Raw genomic sequence first — 23,409 nt, 5'->3', positions numbered from 1 at the left:
CTGCTCCCATCTCCTGCCTGGGTGGATTTGGCCATTTCTCACTCAGTACATTAGCAGAAGGTTGAGAATGGCAACCACGTTTCTCTGCAGTGGCAAGGAGAGGGAGAAGGGAGAGGTGTACGTTCAGTTTGGGCAGAGATAAGGCATTACCCACCTGCTATGAGAGAATAAACAGAGGCTTTTCTGTTGCCCTTATTTGCTTCCCAAACACAGTTTTTTATAGGATATTGGATATCCCAGAAAAGTTTGATGTGTGTGTCTCCACTCTGATCAACTGACTTTGACTGTCTTTTGCAATTTGCAAAATATAATATTATATATTGTATTATATAACAGCAGCATGACTACAAGCTAAAGCAGTATATGTACATGTTGACATAATGTATGTAAATACACACAAAAATATATGCAGAAAAATACGCATGCACAGATAATTTGTCCTGTAACTCTCTTGGCTTCTAATTCTACAGTTATTTCCTGAGCAGTTTTGCCTGTCCCTTTTTTTTTGTTTGTTTTTAATAGACTGATGAGGAAAACGCTGGCCTTAGGTTCAAAGCCTGGCTTTACTATTTCTTTCTCTGTTAACCTGAGGCAAGTCACAACCTCACTACACTTCTGTTTCCTAATCTCAAAAATGGATGTTAGCCCAGGTGACTTCTGAGGTCTGGTACAGTTTTAAATTCTTTGGAAACCCCAGGTTCAAATCTTGATTCTGCCTATATCATCTGTATGATCAAGGGTTAGTCACTTAACTTGATTGAATCTCAATTTCCTCGTCTTTAAAACAGGATAAAATTACTTGTATCACCCAGTGCTGTTGTAAAGAAAATGGTTTGAAATCCTAATGCATAATTGTGAATTGTTATGACTCTTTCCTGGCAGTGGCCTAACTCAAGATGTATGTACAAGGTTGGGGCCTTTCTGGATGGTGACCATCTTGGTACTGTTGAAACTTCCTTATCAGATTTTTGGAAAGGAATCAAAGGAGAAAAGCAGGTTTATTTTAGCAGAAGAATAGTATTTAAGTTGGGAAAAGAAATTTAATTTAGGGGTCTCTTATTTGCAGGCAGCTTAAGAACTGGACTGTGGTATTAACATTGAAATGGACAGCTGACTACCATTCCCTTACTTTTGATCTGCTGTTGTGGGCAGTAGGGAATTTCCTTTTTAAATTTCTTGGATTTTCATCCACAACAGCCATGTGCAAAACAACTTGAGGAAATCTTGTCCTGAGATTCACCCATATGTGTTCCCAAAGCATTTTTTTTTTTAACTTGATTTGGCCGTTTTTTGACATGAGCAGCAATTTGTGGTATGAAAATCAGGGCTACATAGGGGTAATGTTTAAAAGAAGACGATGTTTTTTCTTCGTACGGTTCACATAAAATTGAGGGGAAGTGGCATTTTTATTTGAGTTACGTAGGAATTGAAAACTGCATGAAGAACAAACTAGTTTTTGTCTATTAGAAAACATAACATAAATCCATGTATTGAATTCTTAAAAATTGGTTTAAAATAGTTAGAAAAAATTGAGGAACATAGGATTGGACTTTAAAGTACCACCTTAGCTTAACATCAAGACACAGGCCAGAGTTCTTAATGATATTTAACTTAGCCTGTTGGTAGGAGAGCTGAACCTATTTTCAGATCTCTAACTCACGACCACATTAACATGGCCTTAGTTGCCATGACATGGTGAGATAAACCTGTGTTGCAGAGCCTTGAAAACCTGGAATGTGCTGTAAGCCCGAAGCCATGCTAATGACCCCACCGTGATTCCCATCTCCCAAAATCTTTTTTCTCTGACCACAGCCATTAGGTATTGGGAAATGCTTCAGGGAGAGGTGGAGCAGAAGCTGCCATGTCCTGTCAACAGTGAAACCTTGTGAAACAATCGAACAGCTGCGAAGTGACTATTAAGAAAGATGTTTCATCTGGGCCAGGTGTCTGTTGACCAGGAGAACCATTGTGCTCTGCAGGCATGAGGCCTGGAGGCTCCGGCACCAGGCCAGGAGATCGATAATGCCACTTGCTTACATCACAGGGAACTAACTCTGTGTCTTTGTGCTTTCTGTGCCTCACCAGCAAGTCTAGAGATTCTGTACTAAGGCTCTAGAAAATACTCTGCTGCTGAAGAACATTGCATCAAGTGGGGCTTTCATATCAGTCTCTCATTTATTTTAGGTTCCAGATGCATAGTCTAGTGAGCCCAGGACCTGAAGGACTAAGGGTCAGGGCTCTGCGTTCTGTCTAAAGAATGTCCAAGTATCTTGGAAACATCACTCAGCCTCTCTCAGCCTCCGGGACTTCATTTGTAAAATGAGAGTATTTGTGCCTTTTCTACCTCTCTCAGTGATTTTAAAAGTAGGTGAGATATTTACCAAAAACTTTTAAAGATTTTGGGAAAGAGGCATTGTTTATATTCAGAATTGTAGGCAGTGTCATTTGTGTAGCAAAGCAAAATGAGGAACATGAATGTAAGGAAATACTTCTGTGCTAGGTGAAATGATGGGTATAAAGAATACAGGGAACCATGGGAAGAATTATATGAACTGATACAAAAGGAAGTAAGTGGTCAGTCAAGAAATTTATTAAGAACTTAGTATGTATCAGGCACTGTACTAATCCCTAAAAATACAAAGGAGCAGGAAAACAGTCCCTAGCCTGAAGGAGCTTGTATTCTAAGGGGGAGGATAACATGTGCATCCATGGGTATGTACAGTAGACAAAGTATGACTCTGACCACAAAGGCACTAACAGAGCCTTGGAGTAGAACTAGGAAAGCCCCATATATAGTATCAACAGTATAAAAATGAAATTGGATACTGTAATTTATAATGACCAAAGTTAGTCCCAAAGAAGAGATGAAAAAATCTACCTCCTCTGCATCCTTGCTCATGGTGCTTTATCTCCCATTTGCACACCTTTGTACTAGCTTTCCTTGGGCCTGTGATGGTCTCTCCCTCCTTCCTTATACCTCTTAGGATTTCTGATTTCCTTCAGCACTCAGCTCAAAAGCCATTGTCTACGGGGAGACCTTCACTGCCATCGGCTCTGCTTGAGTCTTGTGTGCCTGCTTAAGTCTGTGTGTTCTCCCCCATTAGAATGTAAGTCCTTGAAGGCAGACTGATTTTTTACTTTTTATTTGAATCCTTGTCTCTTAGCACAAAAGCCTACACGTTGTAAGTTCTTAAAAATGCTAAGAATTGATTCCATAGAGGTGGGAGCCTCATGGATGGTGGGACCTTGCGTGTATTGTCAGACTTCATTGTTATGTTGGTTTGTGTTACAGAAATGTTTTTCCCCCTTTTAATTATTTGTTACAATGAATAGCTTTCTGGAGAGAGTCATATTTGGAAATGAAAGTGATGTCAAATAAAGAATACCAAATGAAAAAAGAAATTCAGTAGTCTGCATTGGTGTCTAGTGGAAGAAGCCCTGGGTTTCATCCTTATTTCTGCTCCTTGCTTATTATACTTGTTGTATAGCCTTGGGCTTCCTCTGTGGGCATCCCTTGCTCCAGATAACCTCTGACCTGACGATGACAGTCTGACTAGATTGGAAACTACTGGAGAGCAAAGTTCCAAAGCTTGGACTTTGACATTGATCCCAATGCAGTGAGTTTTTCCAGACTGCTTAACCGAATGAGGTTGCTTGGTTGCACTGTATTTCTTTGTTTCCCACAAACACTAAGTAATTATGTAATGTTTGTAATTGCTGTTGCTTTTAATTTTCTTGGAGGGAAAACACTTAGTGCCTTGCCCATAGGTGCTCGTGAAATATATGGAGAATATATGTTACGAACCTATGTATGGAAAGCTTGTTAGCATATGTGCCCAAAGCCTAGCTAATGTCTAGAAAGCTACCTTCTTTATTTCTGTGTATATGTATTTTACTGTTTAAACTGTCAGAAAATTAACATTCCCAATGCAAATCCCTTTTTAAGTGTGAAAATGTATTTATTTGAATATATTTATGACTCAGGAAATTCCCCAAAGACAAGCCTGTCTGATTAAAGCAACTTCTGGCCTCCTCACAGAAAAGCATTTTCTGGAATATGGAAACTGACGATAATCTGTGTTGCTTTCCTTGTCTTCCTTTGGTGAGCAGAAGACCACTCCGTATTTTTAATTGAGCTTTCAGTGGTATGAAACCTAGGCATTTAATTTCCTAAGGGCTGTGCTGAGGGTTTTCTTATTTTTGTAGTTTCAAAGGAAACGTGGTAGAAATTAAACTTGATATGAGCTTTTGAAAAAAAGATCAAGCTCACTAGTATCTGTCTTTTCTCCTTCCTCTTTCATTTTGAGAACAAAAATTCAGCTCATAATAATACTCTTAGCTTAGTTCATGTTATAATCATTTTGCAAGCAGAATTTAGTACTCAAGATGAGAAAACTGAGGTACCAAGAGGAAATTGATCTTCTGGCAGAAGTAGGAAGACAGATCAGTTCTCCTGAGGCCTAGACCTATATGCTGCCCATTCAGTATGCTTTTGTGAAAATGGAGATCAGATGGGGAGGAAAACTGGGACTGAAAGAAATACAGAGAAGAGTGGCTCTCATGGACTTTTGGGCCACGGCTTAATGCGTCCAACAAAGGTGTCAGTTTGTCAAAACAAAACAAAACAAAACATATATATATATACATATACATATATATGAGAAATTACTCTCCTCAGTTCCATTCAGAAATGATTTGGCTTCAAAGACAAGCCCGGAAAACAAGCACTGGGGACTTCAAGGCAGACTGGTGTTTTAAGTGTGTCTAGACTGTGATGGTAGGTCTCATTTCTCCACACACGAGGGATAGCGCCATTGGCCTTTTTGTCATGGGACACAGCAGCATCAGGGACTATGGTGAAGCAGAAGGAGAACTGCCTTTAGGATTGGGAAGGTGGGATGGCACCCAGCTGGGCCCCGCCAGCATGCACCCTCATCTCCTTGTTACTCTCTTTCTTCCTCTGGGAAGTGCGAATAAGAGCTGGACGTTCTCACAGGTACAGGGCTGTTGTTGGGATCAAATGTGACCAAATAAGTAAAAGGCTTTGTAAGTAGCCAAGCCTTCCTGGGACTGTTTTCTTTGGGTACAGAGACTGACATAGGAGATAAGCATATGCAAATGAAGGAGGACTGTTGATTCTGGTTCTGTCCCATCTCTGGCTGGGAAACAAGATGCCCTCCGATCCTTTCTATCTTAGTAGTAGTGGGGGTCAGGAAAGGGGAGAGCTAGGTCCAGTTCTATTTTTCACTGCTCACACTGATGGTGCACTGTCTGTAGAGTCATTTTGACACTTCCATCACCGATAGCTAGCCAGGTGCCAAGGCTTACCACTTCTACCTTGACAGCCTCTCCCATCCAGCCCTTCCTTTTCACTTCTGTTGCTGTCATTATATGTCTAGGTCTACATCTTTCCTTCCTCTGCCTGGTCTCCTAACTTTTCAGAATGAATGAATAAATACGAATAAGCAAATGAGTGAGGAACAACATTTCTTTAGCATCTATTTTGTCCCAAGAACTGTGCTAAGCCCTGGGGATAGAAACACCAAAGGAAGGCAGTCTCTGCTGTCAGAAAGCTTCCTTTCTACTTGGATCCCACAACATGAACACCAGTAAGGCAATACAAGATAACTTAAGGAGGAAGAGAACACTAATAACAGGGGAAATCCTGGAAGGCTTCCCACACAAGGTGGCACCTAAAGACTCCGAGAAGCAGGAAGATGACAAGGGAGGACATTCCAGTCTGAAGAACAGTCCCAGAACTAGAACAGAAGTTGGGGACAAGAGATGGGGCTGAGATAGAGGAACAGCTGGTAGGATATAGTTTGGATGAAACCAAACTTGTGAAGGGGTCTAGAAGGGTCAGTTGGGGCCGGGTTGTGGATGAGCTTTAAATGCTAGGTTTAGGAATTTGTATTTTATCCTAGGAACAATAGTAGTCACCTAAAGACTTTTGAGAAGAAAAAAAAGTAATATTGGTCAGATTTGTACCTTAGGAAAAATGTTTTGTCAGCTCTGTGGCACAAGGATTGGAAATGGGAGATACTGGAAACAGCAAGACCATGAAGCAGGCTATTACAGTAGCCCAGGTAAGAGGGGATGAAAACATGAACTAAGTAGCAGCTGTGAGAGGGGAAAAAAGGAGATGAACAGGAGAGAGAAGGTGCTGTGGAGCTAAAATTGGCAAGAAGTGGCAACTGATTGGATGTGACTGATAACAAATTATTGGGCTTGCAAATCTAGGTGACTGGAAAGTTAATCATACCCTGTGTAGAAATAGAGGAAGTTTGGAAGAGGGAGTGGGATGGGGAGAAAGGTCATTACTTCTGTTTTAAGAAGTTGGAGTTGAGATGCCTGGGGGCCTAATTCAGGATAAGGCAGAGAAATTTAGGAGTTCACTGGGTAGAAACATTGGATATTGTGGCAAATCTTGTAATCTGGGAGGGCCCTTTGAGATCAGTCCACTTGTGGGTTAACTGTATCCCAGAACACCTAGCTGTCCTTACTATGATGGAAATGATACACAATGATGGAAAAAAAGCAGGAAGCCAAATCTTTCATGAAATTGGGTTGAGAGGAAGAATGATTTATTACTAGAATCCTTTCCAGGAGTTTGGTCTATATGTATATAAAAAAGGCAACACTCAACAGTTTGAAATTGTAAATTGTATCCCCAGGTTCTTCAAAAAAATTATGGAGCAAAGGATAGGGGGGAGTGTGTAGAGTACTGGTGGAGAAGATAGTTCTTCAAACGAGCAGAGACTGAAGCTGGGCAAAGATCAAATTGACCTTAGGCAAGTTCCTTGACCTTTCTGAACCTCTGTTTCTTCCCTCTGTAAAATCAGGGGGTTGAACTAGGAGTTTCACAGGACCCCCTCGCCTTTAGATCTAAGAGCCTGTGAGCCCTGGGAGATGCCAGACTGTGACAGTCAGATTTCACCTGCAAATATAGGGAACCCAGCTTCAGGGATATGCCTTCTCATTAAAAATTAGACCTTTGCTATATTGTTTTCCATTGCAGGACTTTTTGTAGTTTACATAATGGCCTTTTCTATAGAAACAGTCTCCTAGGCAGATTTCATCGTTTAAAGTAACTAAACTGATTTTTATCTTATGTAAACTGATGATGGCGATTTTTTTTAAACTGCATTTTTAGGTGCCCCTTGCTTTTGATTTATTCTGGCTTTATGTCACATGAACACTGTTGGAAAGAGATGGGAGCAAGAGAAGGTTGGAAAGGAGAAAGCCTCCTTATTGCTCTCTCTGGTATTTGAAACTGTCTCACAGGCTCTGACTTGGAGGAGGAATCAGATCGAGTCTGCTTGATCCCAGGTTTAATGCATGCAAATTTCAGGAGCAAATATAGGCTCCAAGTTTACCTAAATTCCTTGAGAGCAGGGCCCATTTCACTTTTGTCTTTGATTTTTCCAGTGACTAGCACTGGAATTTTATTGATTGATTAAAATAAGGGAAAACCTTCAGCAATTAGAGAGCTGGCCACAAGTAGAATAAGTTCCTCATTAATGGAGGTCTTCAGGTAAAGGCTAGATGACCACATGTTGGGTAAGTTGTAGGAAGGAATCTTGTTCTGCTTAAGGCTCGACTCTGGCTGTTCACTTGTTTTCTGTTGTGTCTGACTCTTTGTGACCCCTTTTGGGGTTTTCTTGCAAAGATACTGACGTGGTTTGCCATTTCCTTCTCCTGCTCATTTGACAGATATGGAAACTAAGGCAAAGAAGGTCATGTGACTTGTCCAAGGTCTTACTGCTAGTTAGTGTGGGAGGCTAGATTTGAATTTAGGAAGAAGAATCTTCCTGATTGCCCCACCTAGCTGACTAAAGAGCCTCTGAGGACTTTCCTACTCTTCCGAATCTCGGATTCTCCAAAGAGGTGCCTGCCTTAGCCAAGGGCGCTATTTTCTTTAAAGCTATGTTAATTTCATTCTGTGTACAAATGGGGAGAGAGAAGAAATGAGCAATGTATTAGTTCATTGACTTGCCTTTTACTTTCTCCCTTATTTTCCCCACTTTTGTTCCAACCTGGAAAAAATTCAGAGTTTAGAATTCGCTGCTTCTAGTTTATTTAAGATAAAATTTAGAAGGAAAACCTGGAGGCATTTCCTTAGGCTAACTGTGTTGATTTGCTGTGCTAGTCAGACCGGGCCTGATGGCCCTATGGCCTTTTCCACAGTGCGTTATCCTGGAATCACTAAATGTGGTAAAGCAGAAAACTCTCTTAGAGACTATCCCTTGGCCTGCTAATTGTTCCTGCTGTTAGGGTTTATTTAATAAGAAAAAGGAGCAAAGAGATAAATATCTTGTCGAGCATTTGTAGTTAATGAAGTCCCAAGGAAAATAACCAAATTGCTATGAGGACATGAATGAAACATAGTGGGGAGTATAGGAAGGAAAGGATGAACAAATTGGTAAGAGAAGGGACTAGGAGAAGTTGTAAGGGAAGAAAGGGAAACTAATAGGAAGGAAATGGAAGACTGGATGAGCTGCAGAGAGAAAGGCTGGGGGCATGCGTAGTCTCTGCTAAGTGATCATAAAACACTAGGGCAATATTCAGTAATTTTAATGGGCATGTGTGTGTGTGTGCATGCTCATACTGTGCATGTATGTGCAGATAACCTTAGATAACCTTTATGCTTGAGAAGAATTTTTTTCTTTCCTGTTTTCCTATTTCCCTGGTGCCCATTAATAATACCTCCATATGAGTGGAAGATGGTTTCTAATTACATGAGTTAGTAAATTGTCAAGGTTGATAGGTATTATTTTTGCAATTAAAATCTTTCTGCATTGAAAATTGCAATTTCTTCTTCAGTAATCCTTCACCACTAATAACAAAAAATAAAGATCATTTAACATGGTAAAATCAACTAGTCAACAAGCCATTTACAAGGCACCAACTGTGTGCCAGGCACCGTGCTAGATTCTTTGGTTATAAAGACGGAAATGAAATAGTCCCTGCTCTCAGTGAGCTCGAATTGTATTGAAGAAAGCAACATGTAAGTAGATGCAATGTATATATAACCTATATACTACACACGCACGTGCACATGCACACACAGAGTAAATGAAAGAAGACTTGGGGGGCAGGGAAGCAGTAGTTGCCAAGAAAGTCGGGAAAAGCTTCATGTAAGAGATAGGAAGAAAGCGCTAGGGGTTTTGAAGATTCAGGAGTGAGTAGAGAGTGCCTTCTAGGCATGGGGGCATGAAGGCCTAGGAAAGAATAGTCTGTGCTAGAAATAGCAAATGTGCAAGATTGGCCAGATCATAGAATTTGTGGAGTTTGAATTTGTGACTGGCAAAAAATGTCAGATGGAGGAAGTAGGGAGCCATTGCAGCTTTTTGAGTAGGGGGATGGCTTGGTCAGACTTGTTGTGCTTTAAGAATGATACTTTGGAAACTCTGTGCCTGATGAATTAAAGGCAGTTAGGACATTCTTGCAGTAATGCAGGAGAAAGGAGAAGAGCTTCTGAACTAGTATAACCACAGGAGGATGGAGAAGGAAAGATAGCTGTGAGAGCTGATAGACTAGGATTGACAAGACTTAAGAAGTTTCTTCAGTGCCTGAATATGTTAGATTTTAAGTATAATTTACTAAATTAAGAATAGGGTGATAGTCTGGTTCAGACTTTATATTTCCCCTTCATTTTATTGTCTAGGTATTTCTGACCTTGCAGTCTGAATGTTTCAGAAGTATTAGGTTTTTTAAAACATCTACCAAAAAACCCCCAAAATGGAAGACTAAATAAACATAATCTTTTAAAAAAATTATCAGCCTTATTTACAGATAGTTCTGTTGAGGCCCAGTAAAATGACTTAGACAAGGAGTCAGAGGCAGGACAAGGGATTGAGACCAGAAGTCTGGAAATCCATTCTTTTCAAACTATCTTAGTACACTCCTAGTCCTTTTCTTACCCTGCACCATTAGTGCTCAAATGAAATGCAAGCTTAATTTTTAAATTATGTACTGCAGTCCTTAGGGAAAGAGGGCTTGGAAGGGGGTGGAAAAGGTTGCAGATTTGAGCTGTCTCCACGTGTTGCAGCAGCAGGATATTGTTAAGAGATGCTGTGCAGAGGAAGGAAAAGAAGGATAATTAAAACAATCCTCTGCCAGAAGATTGTTTCATTTGTTGATAATCTTCAGATTTATTATTTGAATCTCTTTTAAAACACTGGTCACATGACGAGCTTCTCTCTTCCATGTATACAAGTTTAACAAAGGAATTTGAGATTATGGGCAATTGTGACAAGAGTTTCCTTTTGGGGTGCTGGGCATGTGTCTTAGATTTTTAATTTGTTCCCAGAGCTGATAGTGATTTTCAGTCCTTCCATGTCTCCCATCCCTGCCTCTTGAAGATAAAGTAAATAGTTATTTTGGTCAGATGCAGGTTTCCTTTCTTTAGAAAAATACCTGCTGGTCAATAGGCCTTAAAATAATTTCAAATAGAATTCATTGAAAGTACTAGTTCCTTAAATGATAAGGTGACTCTTTACAGAGCATTGAGCTTTGAACCTGGCTACTGCTGTTTGCTTCACATTCCATTTGGTAGTATAATGAACACAGCAGTGCATCAAGTTCATTCAGACAGTTCTTAGCATTTCTGTCTTGCTTGCTCACCTGATTGTGATGGATGGCTTTTCTTAGATTATTGCGTAAGTGATGTTTCATTGCAGCAGTTATGGAGATAGGTGTCAAAGCATTGCCCCTTTCATCAGAGTTTAATCAGAATTCTGTTGAGCAACTTTAGAAAATGACTGCCTGTGGGAGAGAGTCAGAGGGTGTGACTGTGTGTGGATTCATGAGTGTTTGGGAGAGAGTGTGTGTGTGTGTGGTGTGAGAGTGAATAGAGTTTACATTTTTAGTAATCAACTCTAGCAGACTATATGTAATCCATATGTCAAAAATAACTGGGCCTAAGCAATGAGTAGAAAATGATCCGTTTTATCCAAAGGATCTTCATCATGTTAGCTGCCTCTTTTTAAATTTGCAATTCAGATGTTTCACTTTGTAAACTAAACTTGGGCATTCTCCAGCTAGATGCATAACATAGAAAGACTGCAATTTCATTTATAGCAAAGGAATCTTTAAACAACACAACCGCCCTTTAGCATTTTAAGACTTCCATTATTCATTTAAACCCCAGAAGAGCCTTGTGAACTACAGTTATTTCCCCCACTTTATAGAACAAATTGAGTCGCTGAGACATTAAGTGGTGTGGACTTCATCACACAGGTGAAGAAAAGACATCTACTAAATAGGAAAGACTTTTCTTTCCTTTTCTCCAAGGGTTCCCTTTTTATAATGAGAGCTTGGCCAGAGATCCAAGGAGGAGGCGTGGCTTATAACATTTTGCCTAATCTGGTCTCAGGCATAAAAGATATGTTTTCATTCTTTTTTCTTTAGGTCCTGGCGTTAGTTCTTGTTGTGTCCAGTTTAGGGAGCCCTAAAGGATTCTCCCCATGGCATATGATAACTCATCTGCTAATTGAGGAAAATTCCATTTCTGTGTCCACACCTGGCCTGACTACAGCTTTCAGACATATGATGGCAGGAATGTAGAGCCTCCTTATGTCTTGTGACATTGAACATCAGCCAGGTTTGCCCAGGGAAGAGACCTAGGTTGGAATGTAGTCCAGACATCTTGCAAGTTGTTGGGCTTTGAGCAGGGTGGATGCAAGTGAGATGGGTGGGGAACCCAGTTTCCAGTAACACGGGTTGTCTTTGGCATTCTAGACATGTTCACAGCACCACACAGAATATTTAAGTGCTGGTGGCTTTCAGCTCAACTAGAGCCTCTCAGTCTACACAGTCAAATGGCGCCTTTTTTTTTTTTTTTTTTGCTTGCCCAGCTTGGACAACAGAACATTTTTATACTGAAACAGGTCTCTTTAGCTGACAGTTGAAGATTACGACTTAGACTGAAAACAGATGACACTGTCCTTAGAAAAACATTAGCCATTTAGAAAAATGCCTCGTGATGTCAGCATGATGGATAGATATAGCTCATGGTTCAGGTGAGCTGCTTCATCCAATCAGGCATATATTGAGGAAGCTTTGACTCATCTGCCCCCTAGTGGAGCTCTCATATTAAGACCTTTTAAATATCTTGGATACTTTTCTTTTGAGAGCTGTGGGGTTCTGGTTTTCTTCTATGGCTTTTCCACTATTGCTTATAAATTGTTTTTTCTATTTGTCTACCATGTTCCAGGTTTATGCCTGGCCAAAATCCAACCTTGGATTACTCCAAAGTAGATTACCACCCCTGCCAATGCCAAAAGGTACTAGAGGGCAAAGAGCATGAATTGGGCTCAATACGTCTTTACATCATCTACTCTCTATGGTACCCTCACTGAAGAAAGGCAAGAAAGGTAGTTCTTTCAGTCTTCCCTAATTGGTTTTCTACCCCATACCCCATCTTAAACATCTCTCCCTTCCCACAGCACCCCCTCCAGGGAACTCTCAGGCAGATAACACACTGGATGGTAGCTCATCCTTGGAGATCTGAATCCCCTGATTCCTAAAGAGCTATCTATCCAGAAAGCTTTGTTACTTGGGTCAGTCAGAAACATTGCCTAGGCTTCCTGGAGAGAGAGTGAGAAAGAGATAGAGAGATCTCTATAAAATTCTAATTTAAGCTTTTATATTTTGAATTTTAACTTCCCAGGAACATCATACCAACCTACATGTATGCAGAATTTTATGGTTTTCAAAGTGCTTTTCTTATAACAACACTGTGGAGTCGAATAATGCAAGAATCTCCATTCCTAAACTAAGGAACCCCAAGATTCCATGACAAACAAAGTTAATATGTTTGTTGTGAATTTGAACTCAGCACTTCAAATTCAGCACCCATCCACTTGCATCTTAGTTTTTCTTCTTTTTTTAAGTTTATTTTTAGTTTTCAACATTCATTTCCATAAATTTTAAATTTTCTTCCCCTCCTTCTCCTTCTCCCTCTTCACAATAGCACGCAATCTGATATAGGCTCTATGTATACATTCCTGTTAAGCATTCCTATTTTCACATTAGTCATGTTGTATGGAAGAATTATAACTAAAGGGAGAAACCATGAGAAAGAAAATAAAACAAAAAGAAAATAATCTGCTTCGCTCCGCACTCAGACTCCATAGTTCTCTCTCTAGATGTGGATGATGTTTTCCATCATGAGTCCCCTGGAATTGTTTTAGGTCCTTGCATTGCTGAGAAGGGCTAGGTCTGCCAAAAGCAGCCATCGTACCCTGTGGCTGTAAAATTTAGTTTGAATGTAATTGAGTGCCTTTGGTAACGTTGATTCACCAAAGACCAAATTTTCTCATGGGTAGGCAAAAGAAAGACCAAATTCTCCTGCGTAATACTGTCTACCAGTGAATGTATGTCTTAAATATACTGACTTTATTTTAGTGTGGTGTCATCCAATCTCATTTCTCCCTAGTTTATAAGTGATTTTACAAAACTTAAGGAGATAACAAGGTTGATTTAAGGTTACGTGGTCCCATTTGGAACTGTAAGTAATTGCTGTAGTTTGTCAGTTTTCCACATCTGTTCTTTGGTCTGACTCCTGTAAGTCTTTGGTTTAGAGCTTTGGTTGGCTGTGCCTTGTACAGCTTAATTCTTTGGTGTTTTATGGACTTAAAGTATTGAATTTTAGTACTTAAGGTATTAGCATTGTAAATATTAAAAGACTTTTGCTGTGACCGAGGGGTAATATATTGGATCAGAGCCAAACTCCTCCACATGTTAGTTACTTTTTTGGTTTATGTAACTTTTATGGTTTGATTCCTTACCTCCATGTAACCAAGATCGTTGGAATAGTTGCTGTCAATGCCTTATTACTTGGGGCATCAAGCCACGACAGGTAAGGAGAAGCTAGGACTAGAACAAGCAGATGGAGATGAGTTGGGCCAGTGAGGGGTCTAAATAGGCACAAGGTCCAAACTGGCAGAGCTTCTGGAGAGTGGAAGTTATTTAAAGGCTGCTGAGATAGTAGAGTGGTTTGGAGTTGGAAGAGAACAGTATTTTAGTCCTCCCCCAATTATTAGCTGTGTGATCCTGGACAAGTGCCTCTGAGTCTCAGTTTTCATCTACAAAATTGGCATAACAATGACATCTACCCCCAGCATTATTGTAAGGTTCAAATGAGATGATTTCTGTAAATGCAGTTTGTAAACTTTATGATACTACATAAATATTAGCAAGTACTGTAAGAAGAGAGACTGGAGATGCTCTGAATCCATAGGCAAAGGCAGAAGTCAGAATTCAGGATTGGAAATCAGGCTGGAGCAGGTGCCCGGCCCACAGTTTGGAATCAGTCAAAGGGTTGTACTTGAGGACCTAGAGGGCCACATGTGGCCCTACCCCTGGACTGATAGACAAAACAATGGGACAGTATCTGATCATCTCATAAGTTATCATAGATACATTGTTGCTGCTATCTGTCTTCTATCTCGAAGAGGACTGATGACATCGACAAGGTGATGTCTTGACTTGCGTGTGAAGTGGATTTGAGACAGTCTAGCAAAGTCATCAGCCTTGCTCTCTCCTTCAGAGTCCAGAGGCAAGACATAAGTCCTGACAGCTGGTGATGGCCCAAGATGCAGTAGGCAGCCGTGGCGTTTCAGTGAGCATGCCTGCGAAGCATCATTTACACTGTAGAGTGATAGTTATACCCTTGCCTCTTAGTAGATTCATGAATAGCACATGCATGTGGATAGATACTTTCAGAATATGAAATCATGAGCTCATGGGAAGAGGTGTGTAGGTACCTTTGCGTTCGCACTCACCAAGCTGCCAGTAGCAGGTTGTGACCAGAGTTCACATTTTTTTCTGTGTTTTGTACTGACTATGCTGTCCTTTGGGTAAATTACATCTAAAATACTTTGGGTTCTTTGAGGACAAGCCTGTTTAAATTCTCATTAAGCTAGTTGGCCATTCTCTGAGGAAGTAGATCATTGGCCATTCCATTTGCATCTTTTCAAAAGAAGACTTTTTCCCCCAAAATGATCATAATGACATTGTTCCCAAAATAAATGCTTTTCTAAGTTTTACAGAACTTTGTAATGGTGGCTTCCCTACTGCCCCAGTTTCCTTCAAAACATAGGCAAAAGCACTAATTTATGGTACTGAGATCCTCTCCTTGCTCAGGCAGATCCAGAGCCTGAAACAACCATCCTTTTTTAATGTGAGTTTTACACAGTGCTCTCAAGATCACTTTTGATCTTAAGTTTTACTTCCAGGGATGTTGTCCTAAAGTTCTGGAGCAAAGTTAGGTTCTGCTTGTTGCTTTATCTTCCTGATCAAAATTAATCCTGCTATGAGCCTATTTTTCTCGAACTCTTACAAACTTCTCCAGAAGTGCAAATGTATTAATACCTAAATCCTTGGCTTAAATCTGCCCCGGAGAATCCATGTAACAGATTGAGCTAAATCCTATGTGTAGGCCATGTATGCATCTTACAGTGTTTGCCAACAAGTACAAAGATGGTGAGCTCTAATGGACCCTGTGACCATCCTCATGCCTGTATTAGAGATGGAAAATGTCCAAAAGCTTTCAGCAAAACTTCACAAAGTAAAGCTTCCTTCATTCCTTATATCAGATCTTTACTTGCTAGTCTGAAGGGTTGATAATACTTGGATAAGTAGATTGTGCTACTTGAATCCTAATTATCTATCGGTCTGAAATAGAGTTGTCTTTGGGAATCTAGAAAGTGACCACAAGTTAGACAACCTACAAAATGGGTGAGATTTTCGTAAATATTTGTGCATAAGCATTTGAGCTTGTTAGAAAATTCATTCATTTCAGAAGGTTACCTACCATTCTCCTTATTTGGGTAAGGAAAAACACAAAAAGATTTTCTTTTCCAAATGCTTGATCCTTGCCCATGAAATATTTCCACAGTAAATATAAACTTTGATTTTCACACAAGTTCAGTAACTTGGTTAAACATTCATCCCTTAGTAATACAGATTGATCACTTGATCATTTTTCAAGGTAGCTAATGAAAAAGTTGATTTTCTAGTAACCTAACAAGAGTCTACTCAAATTCAAATGAATTATTGACCTACTTGACTTGCTTCTCTAGTCAGTTGTGTTAATGGTTTCATGGGCTGCCCCCAAACAGGGACTGTTGGCCATAGCCACAGAATCTTTAACTGTTGCTTTTCTTGCAAAGGCTGAGAAACTCCTGTTTCCATGGCCTTCATTTTCAGTCTTTGCTTAGCTAGAAGCTATTTCTGAGTGATAGAAGCTACAGTTCTAGAATTAGCAATGGCCCTGGGCCCTAGTTAGGTAAGAAGCTAGAACTAGGTCCCAAATTCCACAGAAGACCTTTATTTAAGACCCTTTTTGGTGGCAGCCCTGTTGTTTGATTGGTAGTTGCTTTAGTTGGTACCATTATAGTTGTTTAATCTACAGTTGGGGTTTTTTTTGAGCATCTACTATGGTTTCTGAACCAAATTGTATATACAAGGATGAGACAGTCTCTTACCTTCAAAGAATTAAGTCTGGTTGGAGAGATATGACTTTTACATAGATATCTCTAAAAAAAATTCAAAATGGGAAAAGCACAGCCTGTGGAAAAGATCAGAAAGTTTTGGTGGACTGCAAACTTAGTGTATCAACAGTATGATGTGGCCTTCCAAAAAGCTAATTCAGCCCTTGGGCTGCACGTAGTTTAAAAGAAGAAGGGAGGTGATAGTCCCTCTGCACTCTGACCTGGTCAGTTTGTATCTGAAGTGTTGTCTTCAATTCTGGGACAAGGACAAGAACATTGATAAGCTAGAGCACATCAAAGGAGGAAGACCAGGGTGGTGAGAGGACCATGTCACCTAAGGATTGATTGAAGGAAGTGGGAATGTTTAACCCAAAGAAGAAAAGATTTGAAGGGGGACATGAAAGCTGTTGCCCATCACATGGAAGAGGGACTAGCCTCATTTTGCTGGGCCCCAAAAGACAGAACCACATCCGGACGAGTGAAAGTTGCAGAGGCCGACTTTGGCTTGAGATAAGTAGAGACTCAGCAGCAGTAAGTGCTGCCCAGATGTGGAACGGAATTCTTCAGGAAAAAAAGAACCCAAGAAGCGGTTAGCGTGGCTACTGTGAACATAAGCTCCATTAAGGCTGGAAAAACCTGGGCCCCAATCCTGCCTGCACGAGAGCAATGTTCTGCAAGGCCACTGAACTTTGTCTTGCAATTCAATTAAGCAGGGATGTATTTAGCCCCTGCTGTGTGCAGAGAGAGCGCTATGTTAAGGACTAGAGTGCCATAAAGGTCAGGCAATGGTGGTAGTAGGAACTAATCCTTTGGAATTTGAGGGGCGCTAACCTAGATTCTCTGCGCTAGTAAAGTTCAGACTGAGGCACGGGATACTTATGCATACATGTCTGTCTGATAAATACATGCCAAAGAGACATAGAAATAAAATGTGACGTGCAGTCTGTTTGGCCTTTTTTTACATGAAGAAGCCAGGATCCCCACTTGGGCAGAGATTTGTGTTTTACTTGCCTTCTGAGCATAAGCCTTACCTATTTTGTCCCTTCCACTTCCTCTTTGTTTTTTTTCTATCGTGGACATTTTTAAGGTTTGGTGTTTGCTACTCAATGGGTAGAAACAGTAATTAACTGTTTGGCAGTTGGCCTTCACACTGTTTTTATTTCAACAGAGCAATCCACCATAAAACATTTCTTCGTTGGTCTTTGAGATTTTGAGTGTTCAGGCCATGTTGTCTCTTTTTCTTGAAAGTCACTGCATACACACTCACAGTTACCTGACAATGTGGGTGGTTACATCAGATGTTTGCACTTGTCAGCTGTGGGTTGGTATTTGAAATTGGCGGCTAGAGGCCAAATGCCTTGAGCTACTACTACCTTAGAAATCCAGTGAGCTGCACCACCTAATGTCTACTTTCATTGAGTAAGCACTGTTGCCTCTTGGAGATTTGTCAGTGAATTGTGGCAAGACAAACCCAACTGTTCATTTTTATTTTCATTTCATTTAGATCCTTCCCTACTTAAGATCAGTTCTTTTGTATCCTTCAGCATCCTGTATCCAAAATAAATTGGCTCTGAAGGCACTCAACCCATTTCCTTGGCTGGACATTCTAACACCTCATCTGAGAATAGATTTTTGGGGATCTTGTGTAGGAAAAAACTTTACTGACAATTCCTTTGCCTTTCTTTGTTTTTATCAGAGAAAGTTTTCTCTCTCTTGACACTACTTTAAAACATATGAGGTACAAGAAAATGAATGAAAGGGAAAAAAATCCTTTGACCCCTCCCTAGTAGGGAGGGATCATGAGAGATTAATGTCAGGTTCTTGGTTCAGAGGTGCTGAGGCAAGGTTACTTATGGCACTCAGTGCATCCTTCCATCAGTGCTTTCTACTCCACACATTGTAAAAACCACAATTCTGTTTTCAGGGCACATTCATCCAAGAATTCCAAATAAAATCACTTAATATTCTTTTGGCTGACTTACTTAGGAATGGGTGGGTGGAGTGTGAAGTGGAAAGGGTGAGAGACCTTCAGAATTTGAGGCCTTTTAACTACTTATAGCCCATATTGCAACACTGTTTGTTACAGGCAATTCCAGGAAATAGTTTTTGGTTATTATAGTTCCCTTGGACAGAAAAGGCTAACATTTCTATTGACTCTGAACTTTTTTATTTCCTTTCTTGCAACTCTTTAAGTTCTGGTTAGTGGCTCTGCAATTACTTTACATTTAATAGTACTCTTTTCAGCTCCTATAAATGCTGATTCTCGTATGAAAAACCTTCACTGTGGACCGAAGAGCTAGTCATCAAAGAGGCGCTTCTCTCCTCCTGGGCTCCATTGCTCTCCGAGAGTGGCATCTTTTTGGTATCCTTCTTTCTATGGGAGGAGACAGACAAGATCATTCCTGTTCTGTACTCTGGTATTGCCTGCAGACAGTAATGAGAATAGCGTGGGAATGAATGAGATGGAACTGGCCTCAGCGATCCAGGGGAGGGGGCGGAAGGATAGAAAGGTGCTCTGGCATGGTTCCAGAAATGAAGACATGCCCGGGGTTAGTTGGTAGACAGCACACAGGATGTCTGAAGTTCTTTTTCCTGTTCATTCTGTCTGTACTTAGTCTGCCCCCCTCCCACCCCTGCCAGCACAAAAGATGATGAGAACATACTTAACAGGAGGAATCATGCACTGTTACCGTCAAATTGACTGCATTTCCTAGGGCTTTTCCCATGTTTCCTCATTTTTCTGTAAGGATTCTCTATAGGATCTTAATATACAGTTACCTCACCTCAACCTAGGAGATGTGGGTGAGGAAGTTGGAACGCTTGTGCCTTCTCCTAGTGTACCTATCATGATGTTTGACCATCTGCCTTTTAAGTGTGTTATAGAGGCCAGAAGTGCTCATGAAGTGTTATCCCTGCTGAAATTCCACCTTGTCCATGATCACATGTCCATTTTCCGCTTCGTGCCTTTGGATTTTATCCTTGAGCTTTTCTGTCTTGTGATAGTCAAATTTATTTGTGGCTTGTTAATGGAGTTTTCCTTCCAAAATCAGTCCAAGTGCTAGAGTTCCCCTCTAGGCTGGTTACAGTCAGTCTTCATGGAGCCAAGCACCCCAGACAGGTGAGTGTGCAGATTCAACCCTAATGCCAAATGCCTGTTAGCAAATGAAAGATTCTCCCATTGTAAAGCCACCATGCTTACATCATAGAGATTTTGTTGACATAGATTTTTGGATTTGTAATTGTTTTTCTCTGTCTTGTCCATACAGGAAGCAGACAGTGGGGAGGAGGAATGCCGGTCCCAGCCTAGGAGGTGAGTGTGCTTCTTCTATTTTCTAGCATAATGAAGAATGAGTTTCCATAGAAACCATTTTCTCTTTCCTTCCCACCCGCTCTTCCAGTTCTCCTTTAGTCTTATTAGCTTAGGTTAGCTTGGCTTTACAAAAGAGGAATATCTATAATCACTGCTTCAATGGACTTTGTAAAATGGAATTCTTTAAAAGGCAGATAACCAAGCCCAGCAAGGAGGAGTGGCGGATGTAGACACCTGAGACAGGTGGAGAAAAGCCACAAACAATGTAGGGAAATGTTTACCTCTTTGCCATCTCTGGGTCCAAAGGCAGTTGGTTAGATTCTGAAGTATAAAGAAATTTCCCCAAGTCTCAGGAAAGCCCAGGGGACTTTGCATTTGGAACCCTTTGGATAGGAATTTTGCTCAAAGTAACTGGGTACCTAACAATAATTGTTTACAAATGTGATCAGAGTATCATTATTAGTATCATTTTTAGTTCTAGATAGAAGCAAGAACATTCAGGAAAATCTAGAGTACAGCTTGTTTTGTGGGGGCAGAGAGAGTTTCTGAAAAATGCCTTGGGTAATTTTAGAAAAAAGAAAATCCTATGGACTTCTCTGGAAAAGTATCCTCTGGAGATCATTGGTAGGGGCTGAGCCCAGGAAGTATATGATCATCCCCTTGGGAAGGTGGGATGATGGGGTTGCACCCAGGATTGTGCTTAGGAGAGCAAATTGCTAAATGTTTAGTGTGAGCATTTACATCTTAAAAATCGGCAAATTATACAAATTGGGGCTTGATTTATTGTGTTGTTGGTTATGGAGACTTGAGAAAGTGATAGAGAAATTATTACTAATGAAGATTAAACTGAAAAGTGTGTCCTGCTTTTTCTTTTTCTTCAAAGAGCTGGCTGTTAAACATTTAGCAGCACACCACATCCCACTCTACTCTTCTTCCTTCCCCCAACTAATTGTGGGCATGACTTGTGCAGTACAACTTTTACAATCTCCCCACTCTTTCCCTTCCTCCCTCCCACATTCCCATGGTCTTATCAGGCCTTGCTAGGTCTCTGTAGCAAGGAACACCCACCACCACCACCTTTCCTATTTTCAGTGACAGGGAGTGACACATGATCAGCAGGTATGAGCAGGTGACTATTACATTACCTCTTCCCTCTGGATCCACCCGCTTCTGAACTTTCCTCTTTCTGTTGAAGGTATGCTACCTTTCTTCCAAACATTCAGGTTTGCAATGTAGGCCTTCCTTAAGTTTTCATTCTTCCTCATCCTACATAGCTAAAATACGTTGTTTCTACCTCCATGGCATCTCTGCTATCCAGCCCCTTCTCTTTACTCACATGGCCATGATCCCAGTGTAAGCCCCTCCGGACTATTGCAGGAGCATTGGGCTCCCTCTCTCAAAGCTTGTCCCCATTCCAATCATCCACTCAGTTGCCAAAGTGATTTTCCTGAAGCTCATGCAGGTCTGACTGTCAGTCCCTTCTAACAGCACCCCTTTGACTCCAGGATCAAATGTTATTTCATTTTTATCTCATCCTACTGTTTATACAGTAACACATGTACATAATATAAATAAGTGAATGTACACATTAAAGGTGCATACTCAGTATGGTTGGATGCTCTCAAACCGCTACTCTGCATACCTTCTTTGCCTCCCTTCAGTTCCCCAAGGCAGACTAACTTGTCATTCAGCTTGACATCTTTTGGCAGCTCTTACACACTCGTTAATACATCACTTCCCAAATGCGCAGTTTGCTCTTTGGACTGAAGGAAATGAGATTAGCTCATCTGTATAACATACAGCCCATGCAAGCTTTTAAAATACATTGAATTCCCACCCCCATTTAATGTGAGTAGCATGTTCTTACAAGGACACTAATCACTTAATGATGTTTTAAAAAAAAGCAATAGGAGAAGCCAGGGAGGTGTAATAATGTTTCTGCTATCTCCTTATTTTTGTCCAAGATGACTTCCCTCCTTTGAGCATTAGTCTCCTCACATGGATTGGGAAACTCATCATATTGATTAGAAAATCCCCTGATCAGCTCCCATTGTACTTCCAGTCTAGCTAGCTGGTTTGACTGAAGGCAAAGAAACTTTTCTTCACTGTCAGCTAGATACCTCTCATAGTCATTTAGTATGCTGGTCATTCTTTCTGTGGCTTTGGTTGCTTCAAAGAGTGAGTGCTAGCTTTCTCTAGGGCTTATGTAGGATCCTAGTAAACAAAAAGTGAATGTGCTTGAACTCATCTTGTTAGCATCCAGTAGGGATTTCAGTGGCAAGCAGTGTTTCATTACATCAGGAGGTCAGTTTTAGGTAATAAAGAAGACATTACATTAGCAATCTCCTATTTTAACAAAGTGCCATTTCTTTCTTAAGTCTTCAGTTAAGAGGAACTTTCTGAGTTCAGGTAGTTAACTACCTTCATCCACGGTGGATATGTTTTAAGTGTGTTCATTTCATGCAGACTGACCCCTTTCTTTGTGCTGGTCAAACCCTGGCAGCATTGCATATTTCTTAGAACATAGCAGTCAAACGGGACCTAGAGACTGAATTTCAAACTACTTGCTTTGGTGAAAAGATAAATGCTGAAAACCCTGCTATTCATTTGCATCTTTCCTGTTTTTCATTTAATAGCCCATACCTTAACCTGGGACATCTAAACAATGTCACTGAGAGAGGAGAGGATAGGGGTCATGCTAGAGACTTGACCTGGCTATTTTGATGTAAATCTGTCTATTCCAAAGACAATAAATTTTTATATACAAAGATGAAGTATAGCAGGACACAAAGGCACTGAATTTACATGATAAACGTTTTGATCATAACAGAATTTTCCCCATACTATATAGACTAACTTCATTTTGAGAATTGGATAGATTATTTGGAAAAGGAGTAGTTCTACTTCAGTTCATCTGTTTATTAGACAATAGAATTCTAAAGGGACCTTAAGAGATCTTTTTATTTCACCTCCTCATTTTAGGCAGAATGTCTAAACCTATCTGGAAGAGATTTTATAGGGAAAAAAATTCAGCACCTCAGGAAATAGAGATTATACAACACTTTCTGTCCCCTGTGTCCTTAAGGGGTTTTGTTTATGTTTTGAAAATGGTAGCTCACGTTTTTATATATGTGTGTGTGTGTGTGTGTGTGTGTGTGTGTGTGTGTGTGTGTGTGTGTATCACTTTAAGGGTTTTTAAAAAATTTTTTCAGATCTGAATTATCTGTCTACATTTCTTCCTTCCCAAATTTAGAAAGGAGGAAAAACAAAGTCCTCATTACAAACATATTTAGTCAAGCAAAAGAAATGACCACATTGGCCATATCAAAAAATATGTATTACTGTGTACTCTGAGTTCATCTGTCAGGAGGTGGGCAGCAGCGTGTTTCCTCTTGAGTCGTCTGGAGCTGTGGTTGGTCATTGTGTTGATCTGTTACATCAGTTCATAAAGGTCTTCCCAGGTTTTTCGGAAAACATCTTCATCATTTCTTACAGCTATAGACCACTGCTCGTTCAGCCATTCTCCAATTGGTGGGCATCCCCTCAGTTTCCAATTCTTTGCCACCACAAAAAGAGCTGCTGTCAATATTTTTGTATATA

General features: G+C 40.4%; 1 protein-coding gene across 5 annotated transcripts in view; it reads left to right on the top strand.

The window, feature by feature from the left end:
* SSH2 (slingshot protein phosphatase 2) overlaps positions 1–23,409 on the top strand; it is a 253,143-nt gene that overhangs the window by 90,349 nt on the left and 139,385 nt on the right. For all 5 annotated transcript variants that reach the window (XM_072639857.1, XM_072639856.1, XM_072639861.1 and 2 more), the window contains one exon: positions 19,766–19,809. In XM_072639857.1, the coding sequence (XP_072495958.1) occupies positions 19,766–19,809 (44 nt within the window). Of the gene's footprint in view, positions 1–19,765; positions 19,810–23,409 lie in introns of those variants that run through there.

This window comes from Notamacropus eugenii, chromosome 2 (assembly GCF_028372415.1).
Source record: "Notamacropus eugenii isolate mMacEug1 chromosome 2, mMacEug1.pri_v2, whole genome shotgun sequence".
Lineage (NCBI taxonomy): Eukaryota > Metazoa > Chordata > Mammalia > Diprotodontia > Macropodidae > Notamacropus > Notamacropus eugenii.
This window is presented reverse-complemented; position numbering and strand designations above follow the sequence as displayed.